This window comes from Peromyscus eremicus, chromosome 5 (assembly GCF_949786415.1).
Source record: "Peromyscus eremicus chromosome 5, PerEre_H2_v1, whole genome shotgun sequence".
Classification (NCBI taxonomy): domain Eukaryota; kingdom Metazoa; phylum Chordata; class Mammalia; order Rodentia; family Cricetidae; genus Peromyscus; species Peromyscus eremicus.
Genome location: NC_081420.1, coordinates 22,723,612 through 22,739,496, shown reverse-complemented (window position 1 = coordinate 22,739,496; position 15,885 = coordinate 22,723,612). Strand labels below are relative to the sequence as shown.

The window sequence follows — 15,885 nt, the reverse complement described above, 5'->3', positions numbered from 1 at the left end:
AGATGCCAAGGGAGATTTTATATCCCATGTGCATCTGACTTCTCCCCGTGGGAGTTTACTGTTACAGGAAGTCAGCAAAACACAGTAGCAAAGGCCACCAACCCTTGAGCGCAAACCCATCTCTATAAAATCTGTCTTCCAATGTCATCTTTTAACTTCTGCCTCGTCAGTCATGTGAATTCTTCTGGAACTGACTTGATAACACACTTATTGGAATAACTGTGCTGGTAATCTGTATTTATATCATATCATCATGTCATTCTTACTGAAGTCCCAGAAGTTTATATTTCCATACGGTTTCTGAGGGCTGAGGGCATAGCTCAGTGGTACAGTGCCTTCCTAACACATGCAAGACTTTGGGCTCAATCCCAGTCAGGAAAAAAAAAAGTTAATAATATATTCAGAATCTAATATATTCCTGGAATTTTTTTCTTCGAAACCAAAGCAAGATACAATTAATAGGCCAGTTAGAGGACATAGTGAATACTTGTTTCATATGGAGAGTGGGGGTGGGGCTCACCAGGGACGTTAGACAGGACAGTGTCCAGAGGCTGCCAGTGACAGCTCATGAGGGAGTCGTACAGTTCTTCACTTTCTGCCATGAACTTCTTGCTTGATTCTTCAATATTCAAATGAAGGTTTGGGTGTGCAGAAGCCATTACAGACAGGAGAAAGACAGTTTCACACAGGGCTCAGCAGGAACCTAGACAGTTGGAGGAGATGGAAGGAAACAGAAATCCAAAGGTGTTTGGAGGAATTCCTTTTAGGAAAAAGGGAAAGCCAAGGATGAGACTGGAGCTTCTGGCCTGAGAACTCAGGAGGATGCTTTGTAAACAGCATCTCTGCTTACCAAACAGACCTATGTAAGTGAACAAGCTTCATGTATCAAGTAATTCTAAAGCAGAGAACCTGGCCTCCACTTTTGAAAGCCTGGAACCCATGATAAGAGGTTATACCATGACCATATATAACTATATCTGGGTTTTCCATCCAAGGTGTCAGGCTTCCCGAGGTTCCCCAAAACACCAAGGTCACTTTTTTTTTTTTAAACTAACCCATTTTCTTCCTCCTTGCATTGAATGTAACTGAAGAAGCTCTTTGTAATTTTTGCAAGTCTAAATGCATCCAGCACCATCATTTGCCTCCCATGGGTTCATATTCCGTGGCAAAGATGTCAGGGACTGAACGTTGTGCCCCTCCCCGAGTTTCATATACTAAGTCTCAGCACTCATTTTGAGAGTCTTTGGAGCTGGGGCCTTGGGGGGCAGATGATCGGTGTTGGAGGGGTCATGGGGTAGGATCCCGGTCTGAGAGAACTAGTGCCCTTAAGTGAGAAGGCAGCAGAGCTTACTTCTTCGGGTTTAGTATCAACACCAAGAAGAGATCTTGTGAGGGCATTCAGAGGAGTACATCTACATGCCAGGGAGAGAACTCTTGCGAAAAACCTCCTGGGCCTGGGTCTTCCAGCCCCTGGAACTGAGTGCCCAGGGCCTGGGAAACTGGGGGGAGGAGCTTCTGGTGCATCAACTGCCCTGTCTGAGGCACTTTGTTACAGTAGTTCTAGCACACTCATACAGTCCCCTTTCGCATTAATTACTTTGAAATCACCTGCATCAGTCATTGGTGGTGTGTTGTGTGAACCTTAGTCTTTTGAGCCGTATTTCTTTTGAGAAACCTGAGCCTGGGACTTCCAGCCACTCAGCTGTGTGGCCAGGACTGGGAAATTCCAGTCTGGGTCAGGTAACAAATGCCTGCACTTGCTTTAATCCCAGCACTCAGGAGGTAGAGGCAGAGGGAAATCTCTGTAGTTTAAGGTCAGCCTGGTCTACAGAGTGAGTAAGTTTCAGGTCAACCAGGACTACATAAAATGATCCTGTCTAAGACTCTATCTTTCTACCTTTTCTCCTGAACTTTCTGAGTTTTTTTTTCTTAAATTCAGTTCTAGGTGTCTTTCCTCAGCAGTTAAGCACAGCTTGGGGGGTTCGTGTAGTTTACATGTTGTGGTTGGAGGAGAGGTATTGGGTTGACACAACACCCTTAGGTGTGAGCACACCCTCTCTCTCCTGTCACCTGTGGTCGGGAGTGTGATGAGTAAGCCTATTAAATGCAAAGGCAGGGAGATGCACAGGAGCCAAGGTAGACAGCTGTATCAGTGCACACTGGGAATGTCACGTGGAAAACAGTGCATGCCCAAGTTCCCGGTCTCTTCAGTTTTCTCGTTAGTTTCCCTACTAGAAATTTAAACTCATCCTCTCGGGCAGCTGGTGTTTCGTGCTGAGTTCTAGTCAGCTATGCGTCTCTGGGTCTATGACCCGGCTGTCCCTTCTCGTGGTGACTGTATGCCAGGTGCTGTTAGGACACACAGGAGCTCTTTGGATGTCACATTCACATATCCTCTGAGCTAGAGAGGACAATCCACTTTACAGAAAGGAAACCAACTAGACATTAATCTCTCTGGGGTAGTAGAGCTAGTAGGTAGGATTGGAACCCTGACAGTCTGTATTGGGAAACTAGGTCTTTGGGGGTGTTGTTTTTATTTTTGGAGACAGTGTTTTTGTGTAGCCCAGGCTGGCCTCAGACACATCACTTTTCTGCCTCACAAGTGTTGGGATTGATGATACACACCACACCTAGCTTACTGCCATGTCCTCGTGTGTTGCATAGCTCATGAAGGCAAGAAGAGCAGGCTCACATTTTAACCCAAAATAAATCCCCTGAGAGCTGAAATAAGCACCTTTTGTTCCTACGTAAATCTAAAGACTGACATCTAGAACAACTGACTGATACAAATATTTCGTGTCTCTTAAGGGAAAACAACAAGCATGCAAACTCTATGATGGCCTCCTGAGCACAAAAACACAATCACCTGCTCCCTTCCTTAGGATAACAAAGGATGGGTCTGCCCAGCCAGGGCTCAGCAGGACTTGGTGCCCATCTCTCCTGTGAATACCAATAAGCAATGGTGCCCATTTCTCCATCTCTCCTGTGAGTACCAATAGGCAATGGTGCCCATTTCTCCATCTCTCCTGTGAGTACCAATAGGCAATGGTGCCCATTTCTCCATCTCTCCTGTGAGTACCAATAGGCAATGGTGCCCATTTCTCCATCTCTCCTGTGAGTACCAATAGGCAATGGTGCCCATTTCTCCATCTCTCCTGTGAGTACCAATAGGCAATGGTGCCCATTTCTCCATCTCTCCTGTGAGTACCAATAGGCAATGGTGCCCATTTCTCCATCTCTCCTGTGAGTACCAATAAGCAATGGTGCCCATTTCTCCATCTCTCCCTTTCTCTTTTCTGTGACAAAGTATTTCCTCCCCTTCCTCAAATATGACACATTCAAAAACTTTCTGTGGGCCCAAGTCTGTTCCTTTCAGAACAAATGAAAACTTGAGAAAATACCTCCAGCCTGTCACTCCAGAGCCACCTCTTGGGTACCCAGTAATGAGTCAATGGTCTAGAGGGAAACCAGGAAGCCATAGCTACAGAAACTACCTTCTGCTTTTTCTCTTTAAAAAATAAAATGTGGGTGTGGGAAAGGTCCTGTGTTCCATCTTAGCCCTCACAGACAAAACTAAAGCATAATTAATCCTTAATCTATTTGCACTGACATTCATGTAATAGGTACAATGTATTTGCCCTAAGTCCTAGAAGCCCAAGATTAAGGGGTGTGTTGATCCCTTGTAGATGATAAAAGCTAGAGAACACAAAGGGACAGAGAGGAACCAGTCTTTACTGGAAATAAAGCTCTCTCTCTCTCTCTGTGTCTCTCTCTCTGTCTCTCTGTCTCTGTCTCTCTGTCTCTGTCTCTCTCTGTCTCTCTCTGTCTCTCTCTCTCTCTCTCTCTCTCCCTCCAAATCCTGCCTGCTCAGAGAGTCTCCAAACAAAGGAAAGGCACCAAAAAGCCCAGTCCCACATTCTTGGTGACTATTCAACTTCTTCCCTTGATGCTGCCCCAGTGGCCCCTGTCCCCTCCTAAGCACTCAGCTTTTGACCATACTTGGCACAAACCCAGCTTGTGATGGACAGGTCATCACCCCTGGCCTACAATCTATAAAACTTTCCTGCCCTGGCCTGAGCACTCAACTTCTCTGGCCTCAATCTCTAGGACCAGAGAACCTGCCCAGGAGTCGCTTTGCTCAATAAACCTGTTGTTACACTTTTCCAGTTCTACTTGATCTGGCTTAGTGCATCAGCAGAGAAACTTATTTTTGGGTGGGGGTGGGGTTAGGGGAGTGCACAGAAAACCTATTGGACCCCATAGAAACAGTCTCCCCAGACATGACAATTCTCCAAGGAGAATTTTTAAGCAAATCTATAGTGGAATTTTCCCATCAGATTTCTCAGTTTCCAGCAACTTGAGAGACTGAGGTACCTAGGAATTGTTCTTTTTCTTTTTTCTCAACCACTGCAGCTCAGGATTCACATTACCTCCTAGAAGTTCTTCACTTCGGTTTCCAGATGGGGTTGAGGTTTCCTACAAAGAAAATGAGTATCTTAAGAGAAAAGATGCAAAGATTTAACATCATACATGCCTTCTTGGGATAGAAAATCTAGCTCCGAAAAACATGAAACCACTAAACCTCCCCAAATCATGAGGTAGGTGAGCTGGACTGCAGAAAAAATGTTAGGCAGGCCATGAGGCTGACAACGGTTTCTGGGAACTGTTAGAATCCCAGGGCCCAGGAACCACACAGCAGACGGTCCCGGCATTAGGCTCTTTGTGTTGTCTTGCTTAACACAGGATTTCATTGCGTAACCCAGGCTAGCCTCTAACTCTTAATCCTCTTGCTTCATCCTTCCTAGTGTTTACCACCATGCCGGACAGACTTCCTATTTCTGTATCAGGTGGCCTGTTCTCCACCTTTACACGGACCTCTCTCCCTGAAGTCAATTTGCAGTATCTCCAGGAACACAATCTCCTTGTGCAGACTCGAAACTCCCTCCCACCCCCACCCAACAACCTAGGGCTAAGCACAAAACCAGCCCATAAGGTATCTACAGAGTCACAGAGGATGCAGAGCAGTGAAGCAATGAACCACATTTTTACCAAATGAGGAGAGTAACTTCCAGAAGCACCTCAAGCATAAATTTTGTTTGATTAATCCAGACTGTGTTGGCTCTGGGGTGGCACACATGTGAATGTCCCCTTTACACACACCTGCTGAACACTTTCATGTGTGTGTGTGTGTGTGTGTGTGTGTGTGTGTGTGCATGTGAGCACATGCATGTATGTGGAGGCTAGACACTGACATTGGGTGTCTTCTTTGATCACTGAACTTCATTTTTTTAAAACGTGTTTAGATTTATTTTGTGTGTATGAATGTTTTACCTGCATGTATGTCTGTGCACCATGTGCACGCCTGTTGTCCATGGAGAGGAGAAGATGCCCCAGAACTGGAGTGAGAGATGGTTGTGGGGCACTATGTGGGTGCTGAGAACTGCACCCATGCCTTCTGCGAGCACAAGTACTCTAAACTCCTCAGCTGTCCCTCCATCCCCTCTCCCTGCTGTATTTTGAGAGGTGAGGTCTCTCACTGAATCTGGAACTCATCAGTTTGGCTGGAAGGACAGGCCAGCAAGCCCCAGAGGGCCTCCTGTCTCTGTCTCCAGAGACGCTGGAATCCCAGATGTGTGTCACCATGCCTGGCTTTTTATGTGGGTGCTGGGCATCTGAGCTTGTATTCTTGCTTGCCTGCCATGTGCTTTATTCAGGGTCGGGGGCCATCCCAGCTTTAGACACCGGAGCAGAAATCTAACAGAATCGTTGTATCTAGGGCAACCACGAGAATGAAATAGTTGTTTTTCACTGTATCTAGGGTAACCATGAGAATGAAGTAGCTGGTTTCTATAAGTACTTAGACCTGGAAGAAATCATTGTAGAAAACAGTGATTGTCTTCTGTCATCTAGAGAGCTGTTTTTCTGAAGGAGCGTTACAGCTTTTGCATGATCCTGGTCACAAGGCGGTCCTGGCACACCTGGATCGTCCTGCATTATTGGGTACTGGCACACCTGGATCGTCCTGCATTATTGGGTACTGGAAACAGCTTACAGTAAGGACTAAAGTTGCAGGGGTGTGAGGACTTCCTTCACAAAACATACAGATTAGATTAGGGGCTTTGGTACGAGGAACTTGTTTTACCCCGAAAACAACTTTTGTTAACAATCAAGAAATACGGCTTTGCTGGGAGGAGGGTGGGGGAGAAATACGGATTTGCATGGCTGTTTGGGGTTCAGTTCATAGAAACAGTTCCTTCCTGCTGTGACAGAGCCTGAATACATCTTAGAGTGACCTTCTTTCTTCAACTGACCCGAGCAACACAGAACACCCAGCAAGATGCTTTCCCTTTTAATTATGTACAGCTGTTTCAAGGAACCACCTGATTGGGAAAGGCTACATTAGATCCTAGCACCAGTGAACTTAAACTTCCCTTGATAATAAGTAGATAGTATTGGGAGGGAAGATACATTATCTACCTAAAGGTAGTCTCCTCTTCACTCTGAAACATGTCCTGGTTTGAAAAATTAATGATTCAGTAACGGATGTAATCACACCAGCTGTGTCTCCCCCCCACACCCTATTTATAAGTGGGTAAGCCACCAGAGTCAGAGTTTAAAGGGGGTCTTTCCTTTAAGTGATCTCACGTTCTGTCCTTTCCTGTCTCACTCTGATAAATGTGAACTCTGAAGAGTTTGGGAAGCAGAAATTCCTGCAGAGAGAGCATCTGTGGGACATGAGATGGGAGTCACCAGTAGTCTTTAAAGGGAAGGTTTTGACCCCCAGCATCCACACGGCAGCTCACAACACCTTCTGTAACTCCAGGCCCGGAGGATCTTGCACCCTCCTCTGACCTCCGTGGGTACCTGGCACACACATGACGAACAGACATACATGCAGGGAAAATACTCACACATAAAATAAAAAATAAGCCTAAAAAAACAGAAGTAGCTGAGTGTGATGACTCATACCTTTAATACAATAATAATAATAATAATAATAATAATAATAAATAACAATAAAAATTAACTGTTAGAACAGAGGGAAGGGTTAATAAGGTGGAGAAAGAATCTGTTAATTATTTTAGTGCTCTCATGAGTAGAGAGAAAAAGTAATTTCTGAGGTTGATTAACATGAATACCTACACTTGTCTCCTTAAAGATATACAGGCGATCCCCAAACAGAGGATAAAAGAACAAAATGTGAATTCAAACCTCAGACTACAACTTTCTTTTAAAGATTTATTTATTTTATGTATATGAGTGCTCTATGTGCATGTACATCTTTATGCCAGAAGAGGGCATCAGATCTCACTCTAGATGGTTGTGAGCCACCATGTGGTTGCTGGGATTGGACCCAAGACCTCTGGAAGAGCAGCCAATGCTCCTAACCACTGAGCCATTTCTCAAGCCCCAGAGGGCAAACTTTTTAAAAAACATACAGAGCATCTGTTAAAAGGATGCCCCCCTCCGGGGTGGGGGAGAGAAAACAAGTTATCTTATATAAAAGGCACACCTGAAAGACTTTAACAGTTGAAGGTGAAAGCATTTGTCAGAAAATTGAATTATCAAAACGAAATATACATAAACAAAATATTATTTTTTTAAAAAAGTTTTAGAAACCAGAGGCCTAGGTATTAAGTTCAACATTGGTGTTAAGAAGAGGCCTTCATCACTGTGCACGTCAGGACACAATTCAAGTGACAGCCATCGCCTTTCAATGGCAAAGCTCACTTTCCTCTGCCTGATCACTTATGTGGTTAAGCAGAGGACACCACCCAAAAAGGAGAAAATTGACAGGACAGCATGGGACACAGGCACAATGAACATTTATTTATTTACTCACTTATTTGAGACAATAGTCCCCTGTGTAGCCCATGCTAGCCTCAACTCCTGTTCCTTTGGCCTCAGGCTCCCAAAGTGCTGGGATTACGAGTGTGTACCATCACTCCTGGTTCCCAGTGAACATTTCAGCAGCTGTATACCCTGGACAATTAATAGATCCATGCTGTCCTTGCCTATTTGATTGGTTCCTCACACAGACAAGAACCCAAAGAAGCCAGCATTCCCCCCACAGACAGTAATGAAGTGTAAACTCAAGGTTTTTGGTGAGCATTCTGTTGCTTAACATTATTATTATTTTATATTTTTGAGATTATGATATAATTATATCATTTCCCCCTTCCCTTTTCTCCCTCCAAATCCTACCATATACTCTTCCTTGCTCTCTTTCAAATCAAGGCCCTTTTCATTAATTGTTGTTACAATTACATGCATATTACATATCATATGCTCATATGCACACACACACACACATACACACACACACACACACACACACATACACACACATCCTATTGCTGAAGATATACTTCAGACACAGGGCCCAGAGGCCCCTGAGCTAGAACTGCCCTGAATGTGTTCTCTCTCAGCACATGCTTTCAGGGTACCAGCAGATAACACACACACAAGCTTCCAAAGGAGGGAAGCAACCAACGTCCTACTCAGTTTGGGTGGGTATGAACCACAATAATGACCAGCTTGGCACAATGACTCTAAGGGGGCAGTAGTGGTACGCACACCTTGGTGGTAACCAACAGCTCTCTTACTGGACTTAAGACCCACTCAACAAGAGGGAAACCACGCCTGGTACTGGAAACCTACCCAACTACCCAGGGCTAGTGAAGGCATGGATCTTGGGAGAGAATCTTCAACCACCACTTTACTAAAACAGCGTCATCCCTAACTACATTTTAAATGTTGCTTAACATTTTAATTCAGTCCCTCCACTCCCGGAAATGTAGTCTCAAAAACAAAACAAACAAACAAAAAAACCAAAAACAAACAACTGGGCGGTGGTGATGCATGCCTTTACTCCCAGCATTCAGGAGGCAGAGACAGGAGTTCGAGGCCAGCCTAACTACAGAGCTAGTTTCAGGACTGTCAAGGCTACACAGAGAAACCCTGTCTTAAAACAAAACAAAACAAAACAAAACAAACAAATACCACAAAAAAATCCAGGCAAACACCTGAAGAAAAGTAAAAGTTGTTCAGATAACAAAAATACTTTGAATATTAGGAGAAGATGGAATAAAACTCATAACTTCTCTAAACAGGGTTAACTGAGCTGTTTGAGACAGAATCTCCCTCAGGAGCCCTAGATGGCCTTAAACCCAGAGAATCTACTGCCTCTGTATCCCAAGGTTTTAGGGATATTGGTTTTGCTTGTTTGATTAGCTTGGCTTAGGTACTGGGCTTTGTGATGCTTGGTATCAGCTCTACCACTGAGCTACAACCCCCAGGGGCAAGTTTTAAAGAAGGTTCTCTTTAAAGAAGCTGGAAGAACAAGCGAGTTTTTTTTTTTTAAATGAAGCCCCACCCCCATCCTCAGCAGAAAGAAAGCTCAACCAACTCGGCTAGCAGGCGTTTGGAAGAAAGATATAGAAGACAAATCATTCCAAGGATACTTTCCTCCAAGCTGAGAGGGAACGAGAAGAGAGGTTCAGGTACATCTTCAGGGGACTTAGAAACACATCACTGATCGGTGTTAAAACATCTTTCTAAATGGTCTTCATGTCTCCTTCAGCTAATCAAAGTTCCTTCCAGTCCCAGTTTAAGGGGCAGCGAAATCTACTTCAATAGTCATCTAAAATTTAGTAGCAAGCAATTTTAGGTCAAGATTTAATCAGTCTATTATTTCACTTTCTAGAGGAGTCAGAAAGAATTTAAATCATTTTGTCCAAAAAGAAAAAAAGAAAAGAAAGAGAGAAAATAGGAGTGGAGGGGAAAAGGTAAGGAAATGATGGTTACATTATCAGGCACATAGATGACTAAGAGTTATTTCAACAAGGGTTACCTCTGGAACAGCCCAAGGCCCAGCTAGGGGTTCAGGCTTCTCATACACAGGCAGAGGGCTGGGCCCATTTCCATTCACTGTGGAGCCATCACTGTGGCAGGAACAATGGTAAAAGCTGTGTGGCTGTTCACTACTGTTGCCACAGTGGCAACCTAGGCTGTCATGGGACCCCAGCTGCTCCCTAAGGACAGATGGAAGAGGACATGGAGTGACAGTCATCACCCACAGTGGCAGCACCACACATTCACTCTTCCAGAAGTTTCAAGTCAGGATGGTTCTGCTTCAACCATTAAAAATGAAATTGCCTATGTTCCAAGGAACAGGCTGGCGCTTGGCAAAGAACTTGCATTGAATAACACTGGGGCTTTCATTCGAAGCATAAAATAAATAAAACTTCACTCACCTTTGCCAGATGAAGTAATAGTTATTTTGTTGAGCCATGCCAAAGCCTACAATATCCTCCCATCTGGCCATTTCTCCAGACACTGAAGAAAACAACTTGACCACTTTTATTTCTGGGTCTGAAATTACATCAGCCGGATCAACCCTTAGAAACACCTCTTATAAGCAGCCATGAAACAGGACAATTACATTTAGTGGCAACTCCTGCTAGGCAGTTGTTTCCTGACGAAGAGGCAAAGGCGTGAGAGGAGGCAGGGGCACATCTGCAAACACCTGGGGAAATGTGTGCAAACGTCTCTGGCTTCCAGCTGCCGGTACCTCCTAGAATCGCTGGGACTGGCGAAACCTGCAGAAGTCTCTGTGTATTTGTGTTGTGAACCTTGAAGAAGCCAGACGTCTACATTGCCTGCTCCTCACAACCCCTTAGTAGATAGGGATGCCACTTTCAATATCGACAATCTAAACAAATACCACAATCTGACAGGCTCTCCCCTCAGCGATATGCTAAGAATAACTCCTGGAGCCAACACCTCGTGGCTTTCTCTTTAGATACCTAAGTAAAGAAACCATTATTTCAACCAGCTGCAAAATTATCAAGAGGGAGCTGAGTATCACATACACTTTACACTAATGCAGGTCCAAGCAAAGGAGACAGAGTTTCTCTGTGTAACAGCCCTGGCTGTGCTGGAACTCACTCTGTAGACCAGGCTGGCCTTGAACTCACAGAGATCTGCCTGTCTCTGACTCACGCATGCTGGGACTAAAGGTGTGCAACACCATGCCTGGCTAGATTTTAAATTTTTAAGACAGGATCTTTGTATAGGAGGCTGGCCTCAAACTCAAGATCTTCTGCCTCAGTGGCCTGAGTGCTGGGGTTACAGCTGTATCCGTATTTTTTCTTTTAGAATGAAAAGCATGATACAGCAAGCACTATGCAAGCTTTAATGTGCATAGGAACCCTCTAATGTTTTCTTAGTGATTAAAACTATTTATTTTAGTGTATATGAGTGAGCCTGTGTGTTTTTATGCTCCATGTGCATACAGGAGCCAGTGGTGTCAAGAAGAGCGCAATGGACCCTGGAACTGGAGTTACAAGTGGTTGTGAACTATCTATCATGTTGGGGCTAAGACAGCAAACCTGGGTCCTCCTTCAGTGCCCTCTTAGTGATTTTCTAAGGATGTCCTCACAACTTCTCACTTGCCAAGGCAGTATTAATTATTGCACCCAGTCTCATTTGCCAAGGCAGTATTGATTATTGCACCCAATCTCTACAGATGCAGTGGTCTCTATGCCACTGGAATGGCCCTGAATAAAGGTCACATTACCCCACTCTGATAAGTATCAGGGAATAACCTTTGCTCTAACCTTATGAAGGCTGAGTCTGGGTGTCTGTTGACTGTGGACTCCTTCTACCAGCACTGAACTGGCCTGCTCCCAGGGTCACTTGACTAAACAGACGTCTGTGTAAGCTACTGGTGCCTCAGTCTTAGTCTCAAGCTAACAGGCTGCTCAGTCTTCTCTCAGAGATCAGGCCTCAATTTCAGTTTCCTGAGACTTGAGCAAGCGGTTTCTGGGAGGGCCGTGAACAAAAGGCATAGTCCTTGCAGTAGCTCCCATTCTGCATGTACTCTGACTGCTCAAGGTTCAGCCAATTGTTTATTGTCTGGGACCCCTCACCAACTTAGAGCTATGTGCATAGGTCAATGTGGACGTGCTAGGCCAGCCAGCCTCCATGGCAGCTCAAGGACAGAGCCTGGGACTTGTCCAGGCCTGCCCCAAAATGATAACTGTAACCCCCAACTAACCCTAGCCAATTAAAAGTTACTAACATGATTGCCACTAGCATAAACCAATCTTGAATCTGTTCCTATGTGGTCTGTAGACCCCAAGTCCCCCTTGCTTTAACAACCCTGCCCCATCGCTACTCGGGGTCTCTCCTGCTCTGCTGCTGCGTCAGACAGAGTCCCAAGTTAACTTGTAGTAAAGAGTCTTTGATTTTGCATCAGGTTCGGTCTCTTGGTGGTCTTGGGGGGACTCTGGGAATAACACTTGTAGGTGAAAATGACAAGGGTGGGTTCAAAAGTAATGCTTTGTGATTTTTCCCAAATGCAAAACAAGCCTAGTTCAGCTGGATTGAGCACACAAAGCAAGCTGTCTGTGCCTGTTAGTGCCCGGGGAAGTTGACCGAAATGCAAAGGTACTAACCACCTCTGCAAACACAGCTATACACAGCCCCGAAGTCCTAGAATCTAACAGCGTCGCCACTTTCCACGTGGAAGAAGGATGGTGAATGAGTGGGAATATTACACCCTTGGGATTTGTCTGAACGGGGCTAATTTCCCTCCACTTCATCTTACTTAAGTAACCACTGCTATTCAAAACAGAATAGCTGCTGTTCAAAAAGGAATACAGCCAAGGACTGTATTAGAGTTCTTTTTGTTTGTTTGTTTGTTTGTATTTTTTTGGCAAATCAAACAAAGCCAGGTCCTTAATAGATATTTACCTGATGGATGAATGAATGAAGACACGGCTCCATGGCTCAAGTGTAAAAAGCTTTGCAATCAATAACTTTAAAGCACAATAAAAATCCTGTTAGTGTGTTATTGATTGCTCAACAGTTGGTTTGGTCCTTGGCAACTTCAGTTTCATACCGAGATTAAGTGGCCTTTTGCAGCCTGTTTTGGGAGAACAGGAAGTCTTAGAAGTACGTCCTGTTTGAATCTCGTTGGACAGGTATATAGCGTCACAGTAAGTCCTGCAACCTGAGCTAGTTAAGACGCTGCTGATCTGGCTGGGGGTGAAAGGAAAGGCTGCAGCTTTGTTCTTTGTGAACCAGAAAGTTCGAGGTCACAGGAGCAGTAATTGGCTGCCACTTGGCTGTGTGGCCTTGGAAACAGCACTTTCCTGGGTGTGTTTTAGCATTTTTAACCTAATACCAAATTAGGATATTTTACTCTGGGCTTCACTGTTTTTCTAGTTTTAACTCTATTATGGAGTTTTCATTTTTTGATGACATGTAAGGACAGAAAAATAGATCTAAAAGTGTAAAATCCGATTTTACTTCATTGAAACAGTAATCCCCTTAATTAAAAAGGTTAATTAAATTTTATTTATTATAAATGTTCTCCAAAAATTTAGATCTACAGATTTTCATATACTTTTAAGGAATGAAATACCCTTGACATTTATCAATGTGCTCTCATCCACCCTATTACTTAACTTTTGGCTGACATACAAAGTCTTCTGAGCTCTGTGACTGGCTTGACTACTTTCTAAGGTGGTTTTGTTTTCTTTTGTAAAATCACTATAATACCTACACTTAATGATTTACATCCTAGAGTCAACCATATGCTATGATTCCTGGTTGGAGCTGAAGACTTTGTCAAGTCACAAAGCTCTCCTCTAAAACCTATCAAATGTAAAGTGTGGTTGATGGTCCGGTACTACCAGATTCCAGTACAGGATGACATTTGTAGGAGCTGTAAGAGCTATGCATTTGGACTCGGTGCCCACACTAAGCCCAGCAGGTCAAAGCAGTGTAGATTTCATTCACAGTAATTCAGCCTCAGTTGCTTACTAGATGCCTTGTAGCCAATTAAATGACACTATTGTTATTTAAAGGACTAAGCTGTAGCTAATTACACCACTCTTCCATTTTTCTGTAAAGACCATTTGATTACAGTATTCTGGAGTTCCCAGAACCCGCTCTGTTTTTGGAAGCAGCTCAATTTGCAAATCATGGTGTTTAATATTTTTGTTTTAATTTTGTTGGTGTGTGTGTGTGTGTGTGTGTGTGTGTGGTGTGTGTGTGTGTGTGTGTGTATGTGTGTGTGTGTGTGTGTGTGTGTGTGTGTGTGTGTGTTGGGGGTACTGAGACAGACTCTCCTATCAAAGCTGGTTTTGAACTCCTGACTCTCCCGTCTCCACCTCCCAAATGCTGAGATCCCAGGTGTTTCTGTTTTGTGGAAGGGAGTGATGGCTGAGACCGGATCTCCTGGAGCCTGGGCTGGCCTGGAACCGTGTTCCTCCCGCCTCTGCCTCCTTCATACTGGGCGACAAGTCATGGTTTGCCTTGTTCACATAAACTGCTTCACTTCACTGATCTCAATAATCGCTGATTTTTATTAAAACTTTGATATAAAGAACTTGCAAATAAAAAACATACAGTCAAATTTACCGGGTCCAAAGTCTATACACCTCAATGGAACTTCATATTGGATTTTACAGTTTTAAACACATTTTTATGCGCTTACACGCCACAAAAAGTGAAAAAAAAATTCATGAGAGAGTTAAAACTAGAATAAACCCACACCTCTAATCCCAGCACTCAGGAGGCAAATGTAGGTGGATCTCTGTGAGTTGGAGGCCAGATTGGTCTATCAAGCCAGTTGCAGGACAGCCAATGCTACCAAAGAAACCCTGTCTCAAGAAGCCAAAACCAAAACAACAACAAAACCAAAAAACCCCAACTAGAAAAACAATTAGTTTCATATCCTTTCATGACTCACATGTCCATTCTCCATTATCTGCATTTAGTCTTTCCTCATCACCTGCTATTCATCCTTTGTTTTCCTTTCTACAGGCTATACTACATCTCCATGTACATTTGATTACATGATACATACATTCTTATGTGCTATGATCCACATGAGGAAGAACAGTTTTTTTCCTAAGATTGTGTGACTTTGCTTAATATTCTAAATCCATTTTCTCTCAAATTTTAATTTATCATCTTTAGAACTGAATAGTATTCCATTCTATGTATGCACCAGGTTTTCTTTCTTGATTCATCTGTTGATACAGACAGCTTGGTTTCTTTACTATAGTGAATAAAGCAGCAATAAGTATGTGGATGCCAATGTCTTTGTGGTAGGATTGGAGATCCTGGCTATATCCCCAGGAGTGAAATAGTGGGGTTACATGGAAGTTCTATTTTAATTTTTTGAAGAACCTCCAAACTGATTTCCAAAATCACTGTATTAATTTGCCCCTCCATCAGCAATGAGTAAAGCTTCCCCTTTCCTCATCATCTCCAACATTTGCTGTCCAGTTTCTTGATGATGGATATTCTGACTGAGGTGAGGTGGTATCTCAAAGTAATTTTAACTGGCATATCCCTGATGTTGAGCACTTTCAAAAGTAGTTATTGGCACTTGTTTCTTTCTTGAAAATTGTCCATTCATTAATTTGCAAATGATTAGCAGTTTTATTTCCTTGGTATCTAATCTCTACAATTCCTTGTAAATTCTCGGTATTAAGTCACCTGTCTGGAGTGTAGCTGGTAGATTTTCTCCCATTCTGTGGGCTGCTTGCTCTGATAGTTTCCTTTGTTGTCTGGAAAGTTTTTATTTCTAAGTAGTCCTAACTGTTGGTAAGTAGGGAGTTCCTGTGCTATTGGTGTTCTATTCAGAAAGTTCTTGTCTACACCAAGAACACTTGAAGAATATTCTCTATGTTTTCTTCTAGATGTTTCAGCATTTCAGGTTGTAAATTCTTTAATCTATTTTGAACTGATTTTTGCACAAGGTGAAAGATATGAATCTAGTTTCATTCTTCTGCAAGCAGATATCCAATTTTGCTTGCACTAATTAATGAACATATTAACCCCCCCCCAAAGTGTGTTTTTGCT

The 15,885-nt window shown here is 43.4% G+C and overlaps 1 protein-coding gene across 1 annotated transcript; it reads right to left on the bottom strand.

Moving 5' to 3' along the window:
* Positions 1 to 467: 467 nt before the first annotated feature.
* C5H6orf52 (chromosome 5 C6orf52 homolog) lies at positions 468 to 12,792 on the bottom strand. The gene is made up of 4 exons (XM_059262630.1): positions 12,760 to 12,792; positions 9,854 to 10,102; positions 4,431 to 4,476; positions 468 to 646 (listed from the first exon to the last, which is right to left on the bottom strand). The coding sequence occupies exons 1-4, from the start codon at positions 12,790 to 12,792 to the stop codon at positions 468 to 470; spliced, it is 507 nt and encodes a 168-aa protein (XP_059118613.1).
* Between the last annotated feature and the right edge of the window lie 3,093 nt (positions 12,793 to 15,885).